This window comes from Emiliania huxleyi (genome assembly GCF_000372725.1).
Source record: "Emiliania huxleyi CCMP1516 chromosome Unknown EMIHUscaffold_14, whole genome shotgun sequence".
Classification (NCBI taxonomy): domain Eukaryota; phylum Haptophyta; order Isochrysidales; family Noelaerhabdaceae; genus Emiliania; species Emiliania huxleyi.
This window is the reverse complement of record NW_005201192.1, coordinates 725,242-744,232: the sequence shown is the minus strand read 5'-3', so window position 1 is coordinate 744,232 and position 18,991 is coordinate 725,242. Positions and strand designations below refer to the sequence as shown.

Here is an 18,991-nt window from a genome sequence, read left to right as displayed (position 1 = left end):
GGCGTCGGTGCCGAAGGCGGCGTCGGCGATGCCGGTGGAGGCGATGCCGGTGAAGGTATCGCTGGCGGCGTCGGCGCTGAAGGCGGCGTCGGCGAGGTTGGTGGTGGCACTGCTGGCGGCGAAAGCGACGGTGAGGATGGCGGCGTCGGCGGTGCGAGCGGCGGCGATGGCGACGGTGACGGCGGTGAGGGTGGTAGAAAAGGTGGTGGCGAGAATGGCGGTGGGAACCACGGCTGAGGTGACGCTGGCGGAAACGAAGGTGGCAGAGGCGAAGATGCTGGAGGAGAGGGCGGGGGATACGAGGGCGGCGGATACGCTGGTGGTGGCGGCGAGGATGGCGGAGTAAAGGTTGGCGGAGTGAAGGGCTGAGGGGGCGCGAGCGGAAGCGCCCCGATTGTTGGAGCCAGAGGAGGTCTCGCAGTCGGATCTGCGGGGGGCAGGAGCGGCGGGGCAAAAGCAGACACAGACATGTAATTGTGGATCCAGATGCGGCGGTTTAGCGCTGCTCACAAGGCGCCATGCAACTTCACCCCCGGCCCCGAAATCGCACAGTGACAGTCAGACATGCAACACGGGGTCCCAGGGAAGGTGAGCAAAACCCTTATCGCTGGTCTATTCACACAAAGCACAACCCCCGGGCCCGAAATCGCACGCAAGCACAGTGAGTGACAGTCAGACACGCTTCTCACACAAAAACACAACCCCCACTGTGTGCTCTAAGTGGCTGAAAACTTGATCAATTGTTTTTTGAGCCCCTACGCCTTCGGGACGCGCACCGCGCTACTGCGCCCGGGCCAGGGGTGTAAGGGAACACACTAGGGCACACCAGGGCCGGTCTAGCCGGCCTTATCCCGCCCACAGCCTTCGAAAACGCACAAAAATCGCACCGCCGGAGCCGCGGCGAATCGCTACCGGAGGCCGCGTGTCGCGCCACCGACGGCCGCACGTCGAACCCCCGGCTCCGCGCCGCTGCTCCACCGCGCCGGCCATCCAGCGCGCACCCCCCAAGCTGCTGGTGCCCTCTTAAAAGGCCACAAAGCCTCGAAAGGAGCCGTCGACCGTCACCTAACAGAGGGGTGTCGGCCCCGGGCTCGCCGCTCTTGCGAGCGGTCGGCGGCGTCTAGGGCGGAGCCAGCGGTGGTAGCGGTGGTGCCGGCTTGTGCCGTGACGGAGGGGGTGGCGGCGGGGCGCGGACGGCGGGGTGCGGCGGCCGAGGCTCGAGCGGGGGGGGCGGCAGCGGTGGCACCATCGTCGGCGGAAGTTCGACCTGGCGGGTGAGAGGTGGAGGCGCCGAGGGCGGAACCGCTGCGGAAGCGGCGAGGTTGGAGGCGCAGAGGCCGAGGCGGCACGGGCGGCGGCGCCGACGGCACTGCTGCGCCGGTGCAGCGCCGGGGAGGGCGGCTGAGGTGGCGCGGACGGCGGTGGCGAGAAGGCGGGCGGAAGCTTAGACGGGTGGTGGTGGAGGAGGAGGCGGCAAAATCACGGGCGAAGCGCCGAGGGGGGCGGCGGAGGCGGTGCACCAGCGGTGGGGAGGGTAGCTACGGCGGCGGGGTAGCGGCCAGCATCGCCAGGGGGGGCGGGAGGTGCCGCGGGTGCCGCACGGGCGGCGGCGGCCGTGCCGGTGATGGCGCCTGGGAAAGGGGAGGCGCGGGTCTGAGAGGCGGACGCGCGGGCGGGAGAGGTGAGTGAGAACACGCACGCGGCTGCGGTCGCGTCGCGCCGTGCGGGAGGGGCGCCGGCGCAACCACGGCGGCAGCCGAGGCGGCTCATCGCGCCGTACAGAGGCTCCGGGGAGGCGCGCGGTGCGGCGGCGCACCGGTGGATCGCCGCGGCAAAGTGTAGCCGAGGCGGGGCGGCAAGCGCCCGAGCCGGCCGTTGGGGCGGCGCCGACGCCGCCCAGGATGCCGTGGGCCGATGGTGCGGAGAAGCGGCCGCTCCCCCTCTCGGGGCGGCCGCAAAACCTGTTCAGGAGCAGCACGCCGAGAACGCGCCTGCGGGGGTGAGTCGCAAAATGTGAGATTGCGGGCCCCGCCGCGATTACTTTCTCCCTCCAAAGTGCATGTGCCTTGGGAACGGGGTGCAAGCACACCTCCGCTACTCGGAAGATAGGGTCGTCTGACTCGTTCGCGAGCGAGCGCGGGTAGACGGCGGCGTGCGCAAAGCGACGGCTCGCGCGCGACCGCGGGCTTGCGCGTCGGCCGTGCGCGGGCAGAGGGTGCTGAGGGGCGAGCGGTGGCGGTCGCTCGCCCGGGCAACCCGCGCGCGGGCGGCGCGCCGCAGCGGGGAGCGCCCAGGGGCGCGGCGCGTGCTGGCTGCGAGCGGGCGCTTGACATCGTTTTTGAGGAGAGATAGCCCAAAAATATACCGCCGCATAAAGCACACAGTGGGGCCCAAGACACGAGCACAGACAGTCGAGAAGGGAGAGACAGCGACGACAGTCAGAAGTCAGCACTGCCACTGGGTCTCAGGAAGGCGAATGCGATGACGGCCTCTGTGTGAGCTACTATCGCATTACCTACCTAGGAGCCGATCGACCCGCGTCCGGTGCTCACCGACGGCCGGGCGGGCCACCCGCCCACGAAAGGCGCGCTTCACACCTCTCGTCGGAGAAATTTTGCTGGCTTTTTGTTTTCTGTCTCGCTCTCAAGAAGAAGAGACGTGATTTCTTGTTGGTTTTCTAAAATCTCTCTCGCTCTCCCATCCCTGGCTTGCAACGCGCCGACCGCCGTCCGCGGCACGCGGCACAGGCCACACGCCCATGCACACGCCACAGCCCACAGCCTCACTGAGCACGCCGTCGCCGAGGCCGCAGCCGGGAGACATCTGACATGCACATGGCGCGTTTTGGCAGCCGCCAGCCCGGGGCCCGGCGCCATTTTTGAGCATCGCCGAGGGCCTTATACATTATTATTAAACCTATTAGGCGTTTTGGTGGGCGTCCTCTAGCGTTATAGAGAGCTTTTTCGACTGGTCTCCTGTGAGTGTGACAGCTGGTCCAGCTCTAGCAGGCTCTACCTCTAGCCTCTACCTGTGTGACGCCCACCTTTTAGGTTCTGGCAAGGTGGGCGTCCTCCTGGCGTTGTGTATGTAACTGTAGAAAGATTTAGTTTGGGGCAGCGGCGTCGGAGAACTTTTCGGCGGTCGGTCGTGGAGATCGTGGACGTCGTGGAGTGGCGAGTCACGCTCGTGCGGACAGCACCGATGCCGTCGCCGGACGCGGCGGCGAGGCACACGGGCGCCGGCGTGGCGCGTCGGCAGGCCTACCACGAGCGGATGCGCGACGAGCGCGCTCGGGAAGCGGCCGCGGGCGACGCGGAGCTTCCGCCGGAGGACGACGCGGTCGAGATGGCGAGCGCCGTCCACGTGCTGGACAGCGTGGCGGAGGTGGGCCCGAACTACACCCTGCTGCGCAGCAAGGGGTGCCGGGATGTTTGAAGAATTGCCCGCTCCGCCAGCAAACCGGGGCCACGCGGCGGCCTTGACTCACACACTCAAAAAAAAACACTGAACACCCCACATCACCGTGGAACGTCGGGCAATCAACGAAACCCGATTGAATGACAAAACCAGGCCCCATGCACCAGAGCTGGTATGCCGGGTTGAAGAATTTCACCAGAGCCTGCTCAAAGAAAATTTAGCCTTTCTTTTTTGAACAAGTACCACTAAATTTTTACTACTTAGTATAAAGGCCTTCCCCGGGGAAGGAAAGGGGTTAACAAGTACTAAACTTTTATACCATGGTAGAGGCCTAACACTCGGTCTAAATCGCACTTTTACGGCTGCGCAGCGGCCTCGAAGAGGTTTCAGCGAGTTTTTTAAGCTTTTACGGCCGCAGTGCAACGGCCGCGCCGAGCTGCCGCTGCCGTGGCGAACGAATGACACCATGAACGCTCAGGACGAGCGCGAGGCAGCCACGCGGAAGCTTTGAGAAGACTCCGCTGGAGCTTCAGGGCCTCACGTCCGTCCGTGGACTGTGTCGGGCAATCAACGAAACGTGTCATTCGATTGAATGACAAAAACCAGGGTGCACCAGAGCTGGTATGCCGGGATGTTTGAAGATTTTCACCAGAGCCTGCTCAAAGAAAATTTAAGCCTTTTTTTTTGAACAAGTACATACTAAACTTTTATAGAGGCCTAACACTCGGTCTAAATCGCACTTTTACGGCTGCGCAGCGGCCTCCGGAAGAGGTTTCAGCGAGTTTTTTAAGCTTTTACGGCCGCAGTGCAACGGCCGCGCCGAGCTGCCGCTGCCGTGGCGAACGAATGACACCATGGACGCTCAGGACGAGCGCGAGGCAGCCACAGGTTGGGCATGCGTGTCTCGAGCTCGGCCGACGGTGTGAGGGTTTAGCGAGTTTCTAAGCGCACTTTTACGACTCCTCCCGTCACGATCTGGGTTTAGCGATTTCTCTAATCGGGTATAACAGTTTAAGTTTGTACTTGTAGGCGGCGCTGCCCGGGGATAGGCGGGGGGCATATCGGGCGCACCAGAGCCGCAGAGCCAGAGGTCGGAGGGGCCGCCACGCGCCAGAGGTCGAAGGGGCCACCAGAAGTCGAAGGGGCCACAGAGGCGAGAGGGTTTGTCACACATCAGAGGTCTGTCAGAGGGTCTATCTGGAATCCGGCTACTGATTTTCGTTTTCGTCTTTCACGTTTGGCTTTGGGGTGAAGCGCTGTGCGGCAGCCGGCACTGGCCACTGCTGCAGTGTGCAGTGAGTTCGGTGTTTCGCGCCTGGCAAGTGTAATACATGTACATGTTCAGGCGCTACCGCCTCACCAGGGTAAGATCGAGCGCCACCAATCACCTCCGCTAAGCGTGATTTTGGTGGCGGCTGGCGCTCGATCTTATCGTATGGAGTTTTCCGAATTTCCGTCAGTCGCTACGTACACGACACGGCTAAAGCTGACCAAGATCGCCTGCCGTCTCCTCATGCGTCTCCTGCGACTCTCGTGTGACGCGTACACAAATCCGCAACGTGCTGAGTGCATGCCTGAAGCTGGCGAAACTTGGCCCGTACCGATGAAGAGGAGGCCTCAGGCTGTGCGTGGGCCGTGCTCGAGTGCTTGGTGCTCGTCCGGAAAGTCGACCGCACCGCATTGCTGATGTCTCGTCTCAGGAAGTGGGATACGCGCGCGAGAGAGTCGTTGCGGCGAAAGTCTGCGCTGTAGTCCATGCATATGATGAACGCCGGGTCGAGCTGCTCGAGCTGCGCTACCATCCGCGCGCATGCGCTGGTAAGCCAGTCAAGCCGAGCGTCGCTGAACTCGTAGACCACATACTCGGTAGCGCGGGTGGTCACCACGATGCGCAGGTCGAGCCCGATCGCGGTGCTGGCATTCGCCAACGCGACGACGTCAGGATTGCCATACTCGCTGAGCGGCCCGCACGGGTAGGAGCAGCCAGCAGGGCACGCTAACTGGAACGATGTCGCAGTGCTGAGTGCTGTGACAAAGCTCTGCAGCTGGCTGAGCATCGCCTGCTGCTGCGCAGGTGATGCGCACGACACGTTCCAAGGGATGTTTAGTGGAAAGTGCGGACCCGACACATTACTTGTATGCCACTTTGCAAAATCGCACGCGAGCTGCCGCACCGCTCCCCAGAGGTGATGGCCGGTGTGCTCGAGACCGACATGGAACATCACGCGAAAGAGCTTGCTCCAATGCCGCTTTGGAACCACCGCGGTCTGTCTACACGGCGGCGCCTGCCTGCGAGGCTTGCGACCATGCTCCTCGTGGTGCATTATAACAACAACAACAACAACTTTTGGTGCATTATAATGGTCGTTCATTCATGTCCTCGACCCAGCCCTAGCTTGGGATGTCTGTTTTATTTATTTATTTATTAATGGTCGTTCATGGGCGGCCGGCAAGACTTTGCGACGCTTAAGCTGGAGTCTGTACCCGATTTTTCGGCAGCCCCACTTTTCTGCAGCTCCCCTCTTGCAAACGCCCCTTTCATTTTTTCCGCACAGCGGGTCTGCACTCGCGACAAAACTTTTCTGCAGATCTCGACTTTTCGCCTGCAGAAAACTGGGGGCTGCAGAAAACTGGGGGGAAAAGCGCCAATGGTTCGCTAGGCAAATCTTGGGAGGCTGCAGAAAACTGGGGAGAGAAAGTTTTGCCTAGAGAAAAATCTGCAGAAAAATTGGGTACAGACCCGCCTTTCTCCACGAGTTGGGGAGCTGCAGAAAAGTGGGCTGCCGAAAAATCGGGTACAGACTCCACAGCTTTAATTAAATGTGGAGTGGGCAGACAGACAGACAGACAGTTTATTCGGGACCGGTCCTGCCCCTACGTTCATCGACGTTCTCTCACGCCGCTCCACCAGCGAGCCGACGAAGGCGAAGCTGCGGAAGCGAAAGCGCGAGGATGCCAGGGCGGCGCTCGACGGCTACTCTGTCCTGTCCACCGGATCGCGCCTCGAGATCTTCTGCGACAGTGAGCGGTGGTACCCTGCGACCGTCATGGCGCGGGAGGAGGACGGGGACGGACGGATCGTGCACGAGGTCGAGTACGACGGCTACTCGGGTCGGCGGTGGTGGCACATGCTGGACGACGAGCGGTGGCGCGCCGTCCCAGAGCAGGCAGCGTGCGTGTGGTTGTTAGAGCTGTTTAACATTAACTTTGGGCCTAACAGTTGCGCTAGTGTTGGCTGAAATCCTCAACGTTGTTCAAGTGTTCACCCCAGCCCATGCTGTTACTGTTTGTTATTGTTGTTTACTGTTGTTCAGCGGCCAGCAAGCAGAAAACGGCAAAAGGAACGGGTAAAACCCGAAAATATTTTCGGGTTTTACCCGCACTGGACGCTGGAGATCGTCGTGGGTCACTGGACACTGCCAGGCCTTCCTTATTGTTGTTCAGCCGGCCTAATCGGTTAGCTACTCCTACTGTAGTTGGGGAGCCCCACTGTTGTTCTGTTGTTACTGTTAAAACACAGCAACACTGAGTTAGTTGTCAGTTGTCTGTTCAGTGCGACAGCTCCCAACGTTACGAAAACAGCTGGTTGTACTTGTAGTAAGTTGTAGAGTTTAGAGAGCTTAGAAGAGAGGTCTCCACTGAGCATGGCTGAATGGCTGGTCGCGTCCGCGCGTCCTAGTTGACCTCGAGCGCCCGCCCGCGGTGTCCGCTGAGTGCACACCGCCAGTGCAGCGGGGGGGTCTGAGTAAAATACAGCCGTCAGCGCGAGTTAAAGCGCGGTGCCGCACGTGAGGGCTAAATGGCGTCGCCGCCCACGCCTCCCGGATCGATCTTGTCGGCGAGGTCTAACAGGTGGCCCATCCGCTCCTCCTTGGTCCGGAGGTATTTGATGTTGTTTGGGTTGGGCGCGACGTGCGACGGCACTCGCTCGACGATGCGCAGCCCGAACCTGCGCTCGCGGCGGCGCGGCGTGAGGGGGCGCCGCCACGCTGGGCCCAAACGATCTCTCGAGTCCTCTCAGGTCCTCGCGGGTCCTCGCGGGTCCTCGCGGATCCTCTCAGGTCCTCGCGGGTCCTCGCGGGTCCTCTCGGCTCACCCCGCGAGCCCCGAGAACTTCTTCGGGTTGTTTGACATGAGGCGCATGTCCCGGATGCCGAGGTCGGCCAGGATCTGCGCGCCGGTGCCGTACTCGCGCGAGTCGGCGGGCAAACCGAGCTGCAAGTTTGCGTCGAGCGTGTCCACGCCCTGCTCCTGCAGCGCATACGCGTGCCTGCGACCGGGAGGCACAAGGACGTGTCTCACAGAGGAGATGTCTCGTCTGCCTCCCGTCTGCCTCCCGTCTGCCTCCCGTCTGCCTCCCGTCTGCCTCCCGTCTGCCTCCCGTCTGCCTCTCGTCTCCCTCTCGTCTCCCTCCCGTCTGCCTCTCGTCTCCCTCTCGGCTCCTCTCTCACATCTTTGCCCCGAGGCCGATGCCGCGCCCCTCCTGCCCCCGCAGGTACAGCAAGACACCACAGCCGTCGAGCTCGATCGCCTGCAGCGCCTTCTCGAGCTGCGGCCCGCAATCGCAACGCAGAGACCCAAACACGTCCCCCGTGCAGCACTCCGAGTGCACGCGCACCAGCGGCGCCGTCGCGCCCGCAGGCTGCGACGAGAAGGGCCGCAGGTCGGTGGGGGCGATGCCGGCCCCGCCGCCGGAGCTGCCGACGGTGCGGAAGACGGGTCGGTTCTTGACGAGGGCGATGTGCTCTTGGCCTACGCACAGCGAGCCGCGTGAGGGGGGGCTCGCATCCCCGCGAACCGCTGCGGCGGTGCTGCTGCGCCGTCGACGAGCGACCGGTACGTGTGCGCGATGAACTCGCCGTGCCTGGTTGGCATGGTGACGGGCGGTCCGCACCGCTCTACGAGCTTCTGCTGCTGGCGCTGCCGCGCGACGAGGTCGGCGGTGGACGCGTGCGGCAGCCCCCACCGCGCCGTCGCCTCGCGGAGCGCGGCGAGGCCCGACACGCGCATCGTGGCGTGCAGGCCGAGGGGAGGGAGGCCGGCGAGGCGGGCGAGCTCGACTACGGCCTGCGGGCGGGGAGGCGGGGAGGGGAGGGAGGGCGGGGAGGGGGTCGGGCGGGGGAGGGGGAGGGCCGAAGGGGGGGCGGCGACGAGGGCGTGGCAGGGCGTGGCAGCGGCGGCAGAGCGTAGCAGCGGCGGCAGCGGCGGCAGCGGCGGCAGGGCGTGGCGCGCCTCGGTGCCTCCCGCCCGGCGGAGGACGCCTCCCTCTCTCCCGCGCTGGATGGGGATGGCGCCGGAGCAGGAGAGGTACTGGTGCGAGGCGCCGCCGTCTCCCCTGCTGCTCCTGTTGCCCTCGCCCCCCTCCTCCTCTCCCGCCCTCGCCGCCGCCGCCAGCGCCCTCACCGCCTCCGCCACGTCGTCGCTGCATCCGCGAGGGGGGGCGGGGGCGTGAGGGCGCGCGCGCCGCACGCGCGCGCCGGGGTCGGGAGGAGGCGGGCGGGTGGCGGGGGGCGGGTGGCTGAGGGGCCGCGGCGCCGGGCAGGCCCTCCCCCACCCCCTCGACTCGCCTGTTCCGCGGGTCCCGCCCTCCGCCCGCCGCAGAGACGGAGAGCGCGGGGCGCGAGAGGTTGAAGTTGTCGAGGACGATCTGGTCGAGGCCGCCGGCGACCTGGTCGTAGAGCTGCGGCGCGAGGCCCACCTGCAGGCTCCGCGCGTACTGCAGCGCGAAGTCGATGTGCTCGCTCCGCACGTGCTGCGCAGACATCATCAGGCTGACCTCGGTTGCGTCGTCGTCGTCCTCGGACATGAGGACGAAGCGGCCGTCGCCGAAGGCGTCGACCACATCCTGCAGCGCGTCCGCGCCAAACACGAAGCCGCCCTCCTCGTTTTTGGGAAGCTCCGGCATGCCCGCACCCTCCGTGCGGCGCGGCGGCGCGGTGGCCGTCGAAACCGCGGTGGCGGCGCGCTGAGCGGCTGCAGAGGAGGCCCTGCAGGCGGGCACCCGCCGCGCGCCGCCGACGAGCGACGCGGCGGCGCAGCAGAGCGAGAGCAGCAGCTGGAGTAATCTCGTCGACATCGCGTGTCGGGCTGTGCTCTCGTACGCGGCGGACACCGTCGCTCCACCCTATACGTCCTCGAAGCCTGCAGGGAGAAAGTTTCTCTTTTCCCGAAAAGAATTAGTGAGCCGCGGTTGAGGCCGATTGCCTCAACTGTCAACCACCGTGGTTGACAGAGGCCTCAACCCTCAACCAAACTTGGTTGACGGACCCCTTCAACCCCTCAACCACGCGGAATGGCTGTTCACAGCTTCACACCCCCCGCGCAAAGGTCTGAACACACATTCTCTGATCACGTCCGTCTTCTTTAGACGCCTGGATGCTGCATTTGACGCGCCGTTTTTACGAGAACTTGCTTCAGCTACGTGCTCTCTCTCTCTCTCTGAATGGGAGGTGACAGGTGTGTGTGATGCAAAGCCCGGAGGAGCGCTGACAGCCATCGAAGGCGGGCCCCCGCACGGCGCGGGGGGTCCCGGCCGACGTCATGGTCGTCCGCGGACGCGGCCGTCCGTCTCCGGAGACATTACCGAACTCAAAACTGCTTACCAAAGGCAGATACGAGCTCAGCTCAGTGAGATCTAGCAGCACAAACCCTCAGTATCCAGAATAGTAAAGTCTGAAAAAGTCGGTCCGACCGGCGACCGCGCAGTCCGCAGAGCGGTCTGGCTGTCTGCAGAGCTTCCGTCCGAGCCCTGAGAAATGTCGGAGGCATGTCGGCCCATGTTCGCGATTTTGATGGCGTTTGCCCTTATTGCACGTGAAACAGACCGCGCCGGCCACGCACCCTTGTTCCCGGAGGCCAACTCGAATAGGTTTGAGCAATGGCCGTCTTCCATCTCATGCTCGACACGTCCGCCCGCCATCAAGTTGTTAGTTGAGTGGCAAAATGCAGCAGGAACTTAAGTTGCCTCCAAGGCCGCCCTGCAAGAAAGGCCGCACACTGGTCACTGCTCTCGGTATGTGTTGTTGAGTGATAGCACTGTCTGATCCAACCAGAAAGAGCCGTCGAAGAGCCGTCGAGCTACATGAGACCCAAGCAAGTCGTCGTGATGTACCAGGAATCGAAACTAGCGCCAAAATTGAGATCTCAGGATTGACATTAATTTCTCGCGCCTGCTTTCGCTGCTTGAGGCTCGCCAAACAGATCCTGCGTCTATGGCCGTGTGCAACGTCAAGTCGTTAACCGCGACAAGACCATCGCGCCAACCGCGACTCTGTTGCTTTTATGCGGCAGCATATTCACCGTGACTCTTGCCGTGGATGGTTAGTGACCGCGGTTGCTAACGCAATACTACGCCATGAGCTGAGCTTCACCAGCCGCTTCTCTTCCTTCCCTTGCCTTCTCTTGCCGTCCGTTCTCTGTGCGCATTCCACTGCATGCATGCGGCATCACACGCGTCTTCTGCCGGGCGCGCATCTGAACTCGTACCAGGTAGGCCATCGCTTTGCTGAAAGATCAGACGCCTGAATGGCGACAGTGAGCGTCTCCTACTTATGGATTGCGCTCGAGGTACGAGGAGCGCAAGACCAAGAGCGCGCCGCGCAGGCGAAGCGATTTTTTGGCGGCAGGGCTGTTCCAATTTGGCCTTTATACGCTTTTCTCGCCGAGTACTATCTATATTCTTTTTGCGTATTCTTTCCGTATTCTTGTCCAAAATAGGGTCTATATTCTCGAATATGGCAAGAATACGGCTCCAAATAGGGCCTATATTCTCGAATATTCTTTATATTCCACCCGCTGAAAATCGCTTCGAAAAAGAATATAGAATATGAAGAAAAGCGTATAAAGGCCAAGTTCCAATTTATCTTGTGATCACGCGCGAGCCTGTGAATAGGCCCCGGAGGCCTCAAACCCCAACTAAAGGGTTGACGGGGGGTCTCAACCGTCAACCAGATGGTTGAGGCATGAGGGGGGGGCTCAACCCTCAACCCCGAACCTCCCCTAGGTAGGTAGGTAGAAAGGTGAAGAACAGCCAGGCTCGGACTGGACACCAACGCGGTATGGGTGGACGCGAGACAGATGATAACGTGAAAAGAAGAAAACCCCGTGACGACATCCGCCTCGCGCCAGCACCCCAAAGTGTATCACGTGTGTGTGTGTGTATGTCCTCTACCGCGGAGCTCGCCTACACGCTCGAGGGCGTCGCGCAGGGCATGCGGGAGGACGGTCGGGCGCGGCTCGACCTGCGGCACCTCGCGATCGAGTGCTCGATCTTTGCGCACACGTGCGGCTCGGCGCGCGTGACGCTCGGAAACACCGAGGCGATTGTCGGCGTCGTCGCAGAGCTGTCGGAGCCGGAATCCGACGCGCCGGACGCGGGGAGGATCAGCGTGAGCGTCGGCGCCGCGGGCAACTTGGCGCTGCCCGACTACGGCGGCACCGACGCCGTCACCTTCCTCGAGGCGGCGCTCGCGCCGCTCTACTCGCACAAGGCTCTCGGCCCGGCGCTGCGGCCGCTGTGCATTAGCCGCGGCGCGCAGTGCTGGGAGCTGCGCGTGCACGCGCAGCTGATCTCGTGCGACGGCTGCCCGCTGGACGCGCTCGCCCTCGGCGTGCGCGCCGCGCTGCAGAGCACGCGGGTGCCTCGGATGACGGCGGTCGGGGGCGGCGAGGGCGGGCCGCCGCCCTCCGGCGGCGCGCCGCTCGACCTCGACCTGGACGAGTCGCTCGACGAGTCCCTCCCCTTCGACGCGAGCGGCGTGCCCCTCTTCCTCACCGTCTCCAACCTCGGACCTCACCTGGTCGCCGACTGCTCGGCCGCAGAGCGGCGCGCCGCGGGCAGCGCCCTCTCGCTCGGGCTCAACGCCGCCGGCGAGGTGTGTGCGGTGCGCGGCGGCGGGGGCTGCGGCGTCCACCTGGCGCTGGCGGCGGACATGCTGCAAACCGCCCGGCTGCTCTGCGCGGCGCTGCTCGAGGCGGTGGCCGACGCGACGGCGGCCGCCTTGCGCGACGCCCAGATGCGGGGCCACCCATACGCGGAGTCGGGCGCGTACGGCTTCCTGGCGTGAGCTCTTACGTTTGGCAGTGTACGTTCTCTCCGTCGAGAGCAAGAGCACACATCAACATTGAGCGTACAGAGAGAGCGGTGTGTTCTCCTCCAGCCGGACGCCGCTCGCGCTCCGCGCTCGGCTCGCGCGGTGACCGGTGTAAATAAATAAATAAAAACGGACACCTCTCTACTGTGAGATGGGTAAAAAGGAACAGGCCCCCGCCCTTGCGATCTTTGACTTTGTGCGCAGGGTTCTTGTGGGTGTGGTCGCAGGTCGGCGACTAGCCGGGGTCGTCCTCCCGATGGGGGGCTAGCACTAGCCGTCTTCCACATGGTCCCTCGGGTCCCTGCTGCTCCTAATCGTGACCGGTGTAGCTGTGGGGAGCCAGGTGTTTGTGTGTCAACCACCGTGATACCGTTTCTTAAACACAATATGCACACACGCCGCAGGCAGATTGTGTGTGCAGACGCCGCGCGACCCACACACGCAGAGCTCTCATTCTCTCGCTTTCTCACACACGCACAGTGTCGTATACACGCGGGTGTGTCGCCACATAGCCCACACCGCAGGACCACGGCACGAGGAGTAAACGCTCCCTCCCTGCATGAGGGCAAAAGAGAAAATATTTGGCGATCGATGCCGAACCTACCTCGCGCGCGCGCGCGCGCGGCAGCGCGCGAAGCGAAAATTCCAGCGGCGAGCAGTCCGGCGTGGCCTCTCGGGCGCGCCATAACACCGTGGACCCGGGACGGCCCTCCCATAGCAGCCCATAACATGTTATGGGCTGCTATGCCCAGAGAGCCATAACACCATAACAATAACTGCGCCTGGGGACAACCAGAGGTGTCCGTTTTATTTATTTTTTATCCCTCGCTCGCTCTTCGACTCCGTGTTCGCGCGCGCGGCACGCCACAGATACATGAGCAGTTTGGGAGATTACATCTAGACGAGAAGCGGCCGGTGTGTCAATGGCAGCACCCGTGCCCATCTCCGCCTGGCGCCTGCGGCCTGGCGGGCTTGGACCTCCTCCGGCTCCTCGGCTTGGGCTTGGGGTCCGCCGCCTGCGCGGTGGCGAGGAGGGGTGAGGGACGCCCACTCTAGCTGCGAGGAAGCGGTGTGGGCGGATCGTGCGAAGAGGAAGGGAGGCCTCGCCTTCGAGCTGCGGAGGGCGGCGAGGCCGAGGGCGGCGAGCAGCGCGACGGCAAAGAGCTCGGGCTGAGGTGCCAACCCCGGGCAGCCGAAGAGCAGGCAACCACAGCCGGCCAGCACGGCAAGCTGCGGCAGGCGGGAGAGGAGAGGGGTGGGACGGCGCACCGAGAGAGGCGGAGCAAAGATCACGTCGTATGTCGCAATCTACTGTCTGGCAGCCTCAGCGCCGGGGAGGAGCACCGCCGAGGCTGAGCCGGAGGTGATCAGCGAGGCGCCGATCAGTGGCAGGTTGGGCGAGGGCCGTCCCGCGAGCTGCTGGACGGTGGAGTTAGTGTCCAGAAGCCGATCAAATTTTCGCGCGGTCTTTGCATACGCCGAGCTCAGCGTGCGCCTCGGGGGCTTTGAGCTCACGTACTCGAGCGGCGTCAGTAGCGACCGAGCCGTGACGTTGATGGCCGAGCTTTCGACAATCGGGCCAGCCCAGCGAACGGCGGCGCCGATCGCCAGCGTCAGCGGCACAAGTTTTTCCCTGCGCGGCCTGACCATGAAGGGCTGCTGGTGCAGCAGGACGGCCACGCTGATGAGCGAGAGGACCTGTCGGAGGACGCGCATGTGGCTATTCAACCGTTTGTATGCGGCGAACAAGGAGAGGATGCACTCCGCCTTTTCTGGTTTCACTGCCCACGACAGCCTCGCCTCGCCTTTCCAGCTCGCGCGGCGTATTTATTTGATCTCGGGCTCGATGGAGACCTTGTTACCAGCCATCTATCTAGACCGGACGCGGAACCATCCACATCATCACTGGCTCGCGGCAGTAAGGGCACTCTCGCATCAGCTCCGAGCACGGCCCACAAGCACACAGGTGCCCGCACGGAACCGCAGCATGCGACTTGACTCTCGCGAAACACACGATACACGTGGTCTCTCCCCCCATCGTGGACTCGGGGGCAGCCGGCCGCCCCGTGTCGAGGCCGGCGTCCGCGAGTGAGACGGCAGCAAGCGGCTCGGTGACCGGCAGATGCTGCTCCGCCGCCTCTCCCGCCTCTGGCCCGATCAAGCGCTCGATGGCGCCGACCCGCTCCTCGAGGCTGCCCTCGGTCGCCGCGCCGAGGCTCGCCTCCAGCCGCTCGACACGCCGCACCAAGTCCCCGCCGCCGCCGGTCGACTCGCTGCTCACCGCCTCCTCGCACCGCGACACCCGACGCACCAGTGCCTCCTCCGCATCCACCTCTGACCGGCGCAGCGCCTCTGCCAGCTCCGCATCCTCGCGCAGCGCCGCCTGCTCTGCCGCATCCGCTAGCTCTGCCGCCTCGCGCTCCGCCCGCCTCACTGCCTCCTGCTCAGAAGCCAGCTGCGCCGCCCTCTCCTCCTGTGCGCGAAGCTCTGCCGCAGCCCGCGCCGGCATATTTTTTTGATATTTCTTTTTCCCATGGCAGACCTTTGCCCAGAATGGGCACGCACGGACAAAGTTAGCCCGGTAGCCTCCCAAGGCAAGCAACACAGATGGTAGCACATGAGTGCCCGCCGCCCGCTCGCGTCCTTGCGCTGCTGATCGATCGGGACGGCGAGGTCGGCCTCGGTCTCTGAGTCCGTGTCGATGTCGCGCTGGCAGCAGCTCATGAGATGACTGACAGGACGCGTGCACGGGCTGAGGGCTGCCGACGGAACACGCCCACGGACACGTGTCGTTCTCGCCAGGAGGGGGCGAAGCGAACCAGTTTAGACCACTTAGACCACTTGAGCACTTGAGCACTGGATGGGTCGATTCCGCATGGTACGGGACCCCTCGATCGTCTCGCCCTCCCTCACTGGTGTGTTCATCGGGGGGGGGGTCATAACAAACACGGTACAGGATCGAGGTGCACGCTGCCGATTTAGACCACTGCTAAACACGAACCAGATTAGTCCTGTTTACGATAAACTGTGGGTCTAAACCTGGTATGTGTAATGCCCCCCCCCCCCGCAGGGGGCACCTCCCCCCCCCCCCCAGCTCCCCTCTCTGTGACGAGAGAGACGCGGCTCTCAGCGGCACGCGCAAGCGTCAGCGTCCGTGCCTCTTTTCGCGCTGGTCGAGGTTGTGCATGGCAATCTTGACCGTCTCGAGGGACGAGGGTCCATGCGGCCGCGGCGAGGGACTCTTCCGACAGCTTCGCACCGTGTCGAAGATCTTGCAGAAGCCGCCGCGCGTCCCCTCATCTTTCGCGCGGTACGTCGGGAGTGAGGCCAGGAACAGCGCCTGGAAGCATTTGGTGAGGGGCAGTGAGTACCACTGCTCGACCCAACACCACTTCTACTAGCGAGCGCACCTTTGCGACCGGCTGCTGATGCACTTCGACGACGGCATGGACGAGATCATCACGCTGCCCGACGACACCGTGCGCCTGACCGGCGAGGCTGTTGTTGCGCGGTGCAAGTGTGCCCGGTGTGCTGTCCGGCCCGAGGCAGAGGATGGCGGCTGTACGCTGCCGCTTCCGCAGCCAGCGCGGCCGCGGCGGCGGAGCTAGCCCAGGGGCGCCCTAAACCGGGTCTACACCTGGTATGTCTAATGAGCCCCCCCCACCCAGGCCGACCCCTGTTTAGACCCAGTTTATCGTAAACAGGACTAATCTGGTTCATGTTCAGCGGTGGTCTAAACTGGGTCTAAACATGGTCTAAACTGGTTCGCCGTCGCACCTGCCCGCACGCCGTTGTATTTTTCAGTGTATGTGTTTTTACTGGGAGAAAAGAGAGGGGGGGTTGTGATGTGGCTCTTACGTACATTCCCGTAGGAGGACTCTGCTGACAGGGTTTGCGATGAGGAGCGACCCGGAGGGTTTCTCGGAGGTTAGTGCACCACTAACCGCCGAAGCGCAAGCGCTTGGAGCAAGAGAACTGCGACGGATCGGTCTCATACTAGCACCCCACCTCGCGAGCCGAGGTTTTTCCTTATGCACCGAACTTCTTTTTTTCGTTTTTGCTCGTTTTCATGTCGGGCAAGCACTGGCGCGCCTGACGCGCCCGCGGCGCGCCGTGACCCTGCAGCCCGTCCCGACCCAATCGCCCGTGCGCAGGGCCCGGTACATCACCAAGGCGAGGCTCGACTTCAACCCATTCTCGTCGGGATCGACGCTCGGCTTCCTCGCAGAGCTCAAGGCGAAGAGCGTCAGGGAGGCGGTGCCGAAGATGGAGGTGACCATCAACCGCGTGACGGACGCCGCTGCTCCTCCGCGCCTGATGCTGACTTTTGTCGACGGCCGGGAGACGCCAGTCGACCTGGGGAAACTGAGCGTAAAGGACACATTTGCGCAGATAGAGCTGGAGACTGGGAGGCTGGACCTAGAAGCCATGCGTCGCGGGAAGCCCTGGCTATAGTATAGCGTAGGTTGTGTGTCTCCGGACTACTACGGGGCTCCAGTGACTCCGCCCACTCGTGTGCGCTTGGTATGAGGTGTCTAGCTAGTAACGCCGCGCTCTCGTCGTCACTGGCTCACTCGCGCCGTTGTGCACAGTGTGCACTCTACTGGATCGACGGCTGCAGCTCGCGCAGGGACCACCGACGCTGTCCCCCAGGCTGCAGGGACCAGCCGTGCGGGCGTCGGCCTCGCGCGTCGCGGCAGTCATGGAAATCTCTCTATTGAGTCTTCTAAGACGCAGTGAAACCACCCCGGGGCCAACCCGCTTCGGTTTCGTCGGTCATAGTGCACTATAACCCACGAAACCCGAATAAAAAAACGTGTACCCCCCTGGAGTGTATCTTGAGTGTTGCTATGGAGCGTCCGGTTCAACACGCGCTTGCGCGCTCGCGTCTGCTGGCGCCCAGAGAACATGTTGCACCACATGCTCCCGGCGGAGCCCAACTGCTTGCACTCGACAAGGCAGTGCATCCACTCGCGGGAGCTGAAGTCGAACTTCCACTCGATGCGGCTCGCGCCGGATTGTGAGCTCGGCGAGCGAGGTCGGAGAGCGACCTCAGTTGGCCCAAGCCGCACGACACTGAGGCAGAGCGGCCGTGCGCGTACGACGCCGTACGCACACGGCCACTCTGCACCGACCGCAGCGCTGCATTGCGACCGCAGAGGCTCAGCTCAGCCAGGGCAGGTCTCAGTCTCTAGTCCCGCCCTTGAGATCTCCCAAATCTTCGTCGAGACTTCAGCCACGAAATCTCAGTCTTCCCGTCGCTCGGTGTGAGTTTCTAGAGGAAGCGCGTGAGATCTCAAATGGCCAAGATTCCTAAATGCTTTTCGCTTTGGGAGTTTGAGAGACTATCACACAGAGCCCTCACACAGAATCACAGCGGGAGGAAAGCGGCGAGTCGCAATTCCAGGGGTCGTCGTGGCGGGCCACCCTGTCCAGAGAGGCATGGATGCCAATCTGGGGTCTTTCGACCGAGTCTATGAGCCCTGGCCGCCTCCCGGTTGTGGTAAGGTTGAGCAACCGAGCGTGGGACGGAGAGATGGTGCGGCGGGGTACGGACGGGTGTTCCAGGGGATCACGACACGCACCGACCCTTCACGAGCCGAAAGGCTGTGCCCGGGGAAGGCACAGTAATCCGGCACGCGTTGGGCGCCCCATTCCGTCCGTTTGGCGGCTAGGTAGGTCGGTCGGCTCAGTCAGGGCCCCGTCCGTCCACTTCCGTCTTCCCTCCCACCCACCCACTTGGCGCGTGATGGTTGATACATGCACATGCACACATGCAGAAAGGCGAAGAACACCCTGCTGGCTCGGACTGGACACCAACGCGGTATGGGTGGGTGGACGCGGGACAGAGAGACCACCGCGTATTTAACTCTTCACAGCAGCTCCGCGACTTCTCAAAGCGAACGCCGCTGGAGAACGGTTTGCGGACGGATGCGGGAGGTCTGCCACGACGGCGGGCCATGGCCGTGCCACAACGCGACGCGATGCGGAACCCACCTCGACTGCAGCAGCGTCCTACAGGTCCGCCGGCATCGCCTCTGCGCGGAGACCTTCGAGGAGGTTCTCGGTTACTTGCCGAGCGTATCCCTGAGAGGCATGACAGTAGCGGAGGGCTGCCCGGCCAGCTGCAATATGTGCGGAGCTGACGACCGCCACCACCACCACCCTGCACCACCCGGCGTACCGACACCACAGCCGCCGTCCCCGCCGCCGCCGTCGCCGCCACCGCCACCGCCATCGCCGTCGCCGCCTCCCTCTGCATCGCCTAAGGAGCTGAAGGATCCTAAGGAGGGTGCGATGTCGGCGAGAGCGGCCGAGATCGCGGCGCATAAGAACGCGGCCGCCGAGGCAGCGCGCCTCGTCGCCGAGGCGGTCGCGCAACGCCAGGCGACACGCTCCCAGGCGCCGCCCATCTATCCCCCCCTGCTCGTGGCCTTCAGGCCCCCCCGTTTCCCATCCCCCCATACGCTCGGCCCACTCTG

At 63.5% G+C, this 18,991-nt stretch overlaps 6 protein-coding genes across 6 annotated transcripts in view; 4 read left to right on the top strand and 2 right to left on the bottom strand.

The window, feature by feature from the left end:
* Positions 1-5,855: 5,855 nt before the first annotated feature.
* On the top strand, positions 5,856-6,656 carry EMIHUDRAFT_201624 (hypothetical protein; the record flags this gene model as incomplete). Its single annotated transcript, XM_005787870.1, has 3 exons — positions 5,856-5,897; positions 6,078-6,212; positions 6,342-6,656. 3 exons carry the CDS (start codon positions 5,856-5,858, stop codon positions 6,654-6,656), a joined length of 492 nt encoding a protein of 163 aa, XP_005787927.1.
* Positions 6,657-7,212: 556 nt separating this feature from the next.
* On the bottom strand, positions 7,213-8,427 carry EMIHUDRAFT_63188 (hypothetical protein; the record flags this gene model as incomplete). Its single annotated transcript, XM_005787869.1, has 5 exons — positions 7,213-7,366; positions 7,514-7,687; positions 7,869-8,059; positions 8,135-8,198; positions 8,252-8,427. 5 exons carry the CDS (start codon positions 8,425-8,427, stop codon positions 7,213-7,215), a joined length of 759 nt encoding a protein of 252 aa, XP_005787926.1.
* A 3,149-nt stretch (positions 8,428-11,576) lies between these two features.
* Positions 11,577-12,482, top strand: EMIHUDRAFT_201621 (hypothetical protein; the record flags this gene model as incomplete). Its single annotated transcript, XM_005787868.1, has 2 exons — positions 11,577-12,053; positions 12,138-12,482. 2 exons carry the CDS (start codon positions 11,577-11,579, stop codon positions 12,480-12,482), a joined length of 822 nt encoding a protein of 273 aa, XP_005787925.1.
* A 1,335-nt stretch (positions 12,483-13,817) lies between these two features.
* On the bottom strand, positions 13,818-15,018 carry EMIHUDRAFT_98509 (hypothetical protein; the record flags this gene model as incomplete). Its single annotated transcript, XM_005787867.1, has 2 exons — positions 13,818-14,207; positions 14,401-15,018. 2 exons carry the CDS (start codon positions 15,016-15,018, stop codon positions 13,818-13,820), a joined length of 1,008 nt encoding a protein of 335 aa, XP_005787924.1.
* Positions 15,019-15,937: 919 nt separating this feature from the next.
* Positions 15,938-16,964, top strand: EMIHUDRAFT_201618 (hypothetical protein; the record flags this gene model as incomplete). Its single annotated transcript, XM_005787866.1, has 2 exons — positions 15,938-16,035; positions 16,664-16,964. 2 exons carry the CDS (start codon positions 15,938-15,940, stop codon positions 16,962-16,964), a joined length of 399 nt encoding a protein of 132 aa, XP_005787923.1.
* Positions 16,965-17,955: 991 nt separating this feature from the next.
* Positions 17,956-18,991, top strand: part of EMIHUDRAFT_201616 (hypothetical protein) — a gene marked incomplete at both ends in the record, with an annotated part of 1,471 nt that continues 435 nt past the window's right edge. The window contains 4 exons of the mRNA XM_005787865.1: positions 17,956-18,048; positions 18,389-18,449; positions 18,570-18,643; positions 18,780-18,881. Coding sequence (XP_005787922.1) covers positions 17,956-18,048; positions 18,389-18,449; positions 18,570-18,643; positions 18,780-18,881 — 330 coding nt within the window. The remainder of the gene's footprint in view (positions 18,049-18,388; positions 18,450-18,569; positions 18,644-18,779; positions 18,882-18,991) is intronic.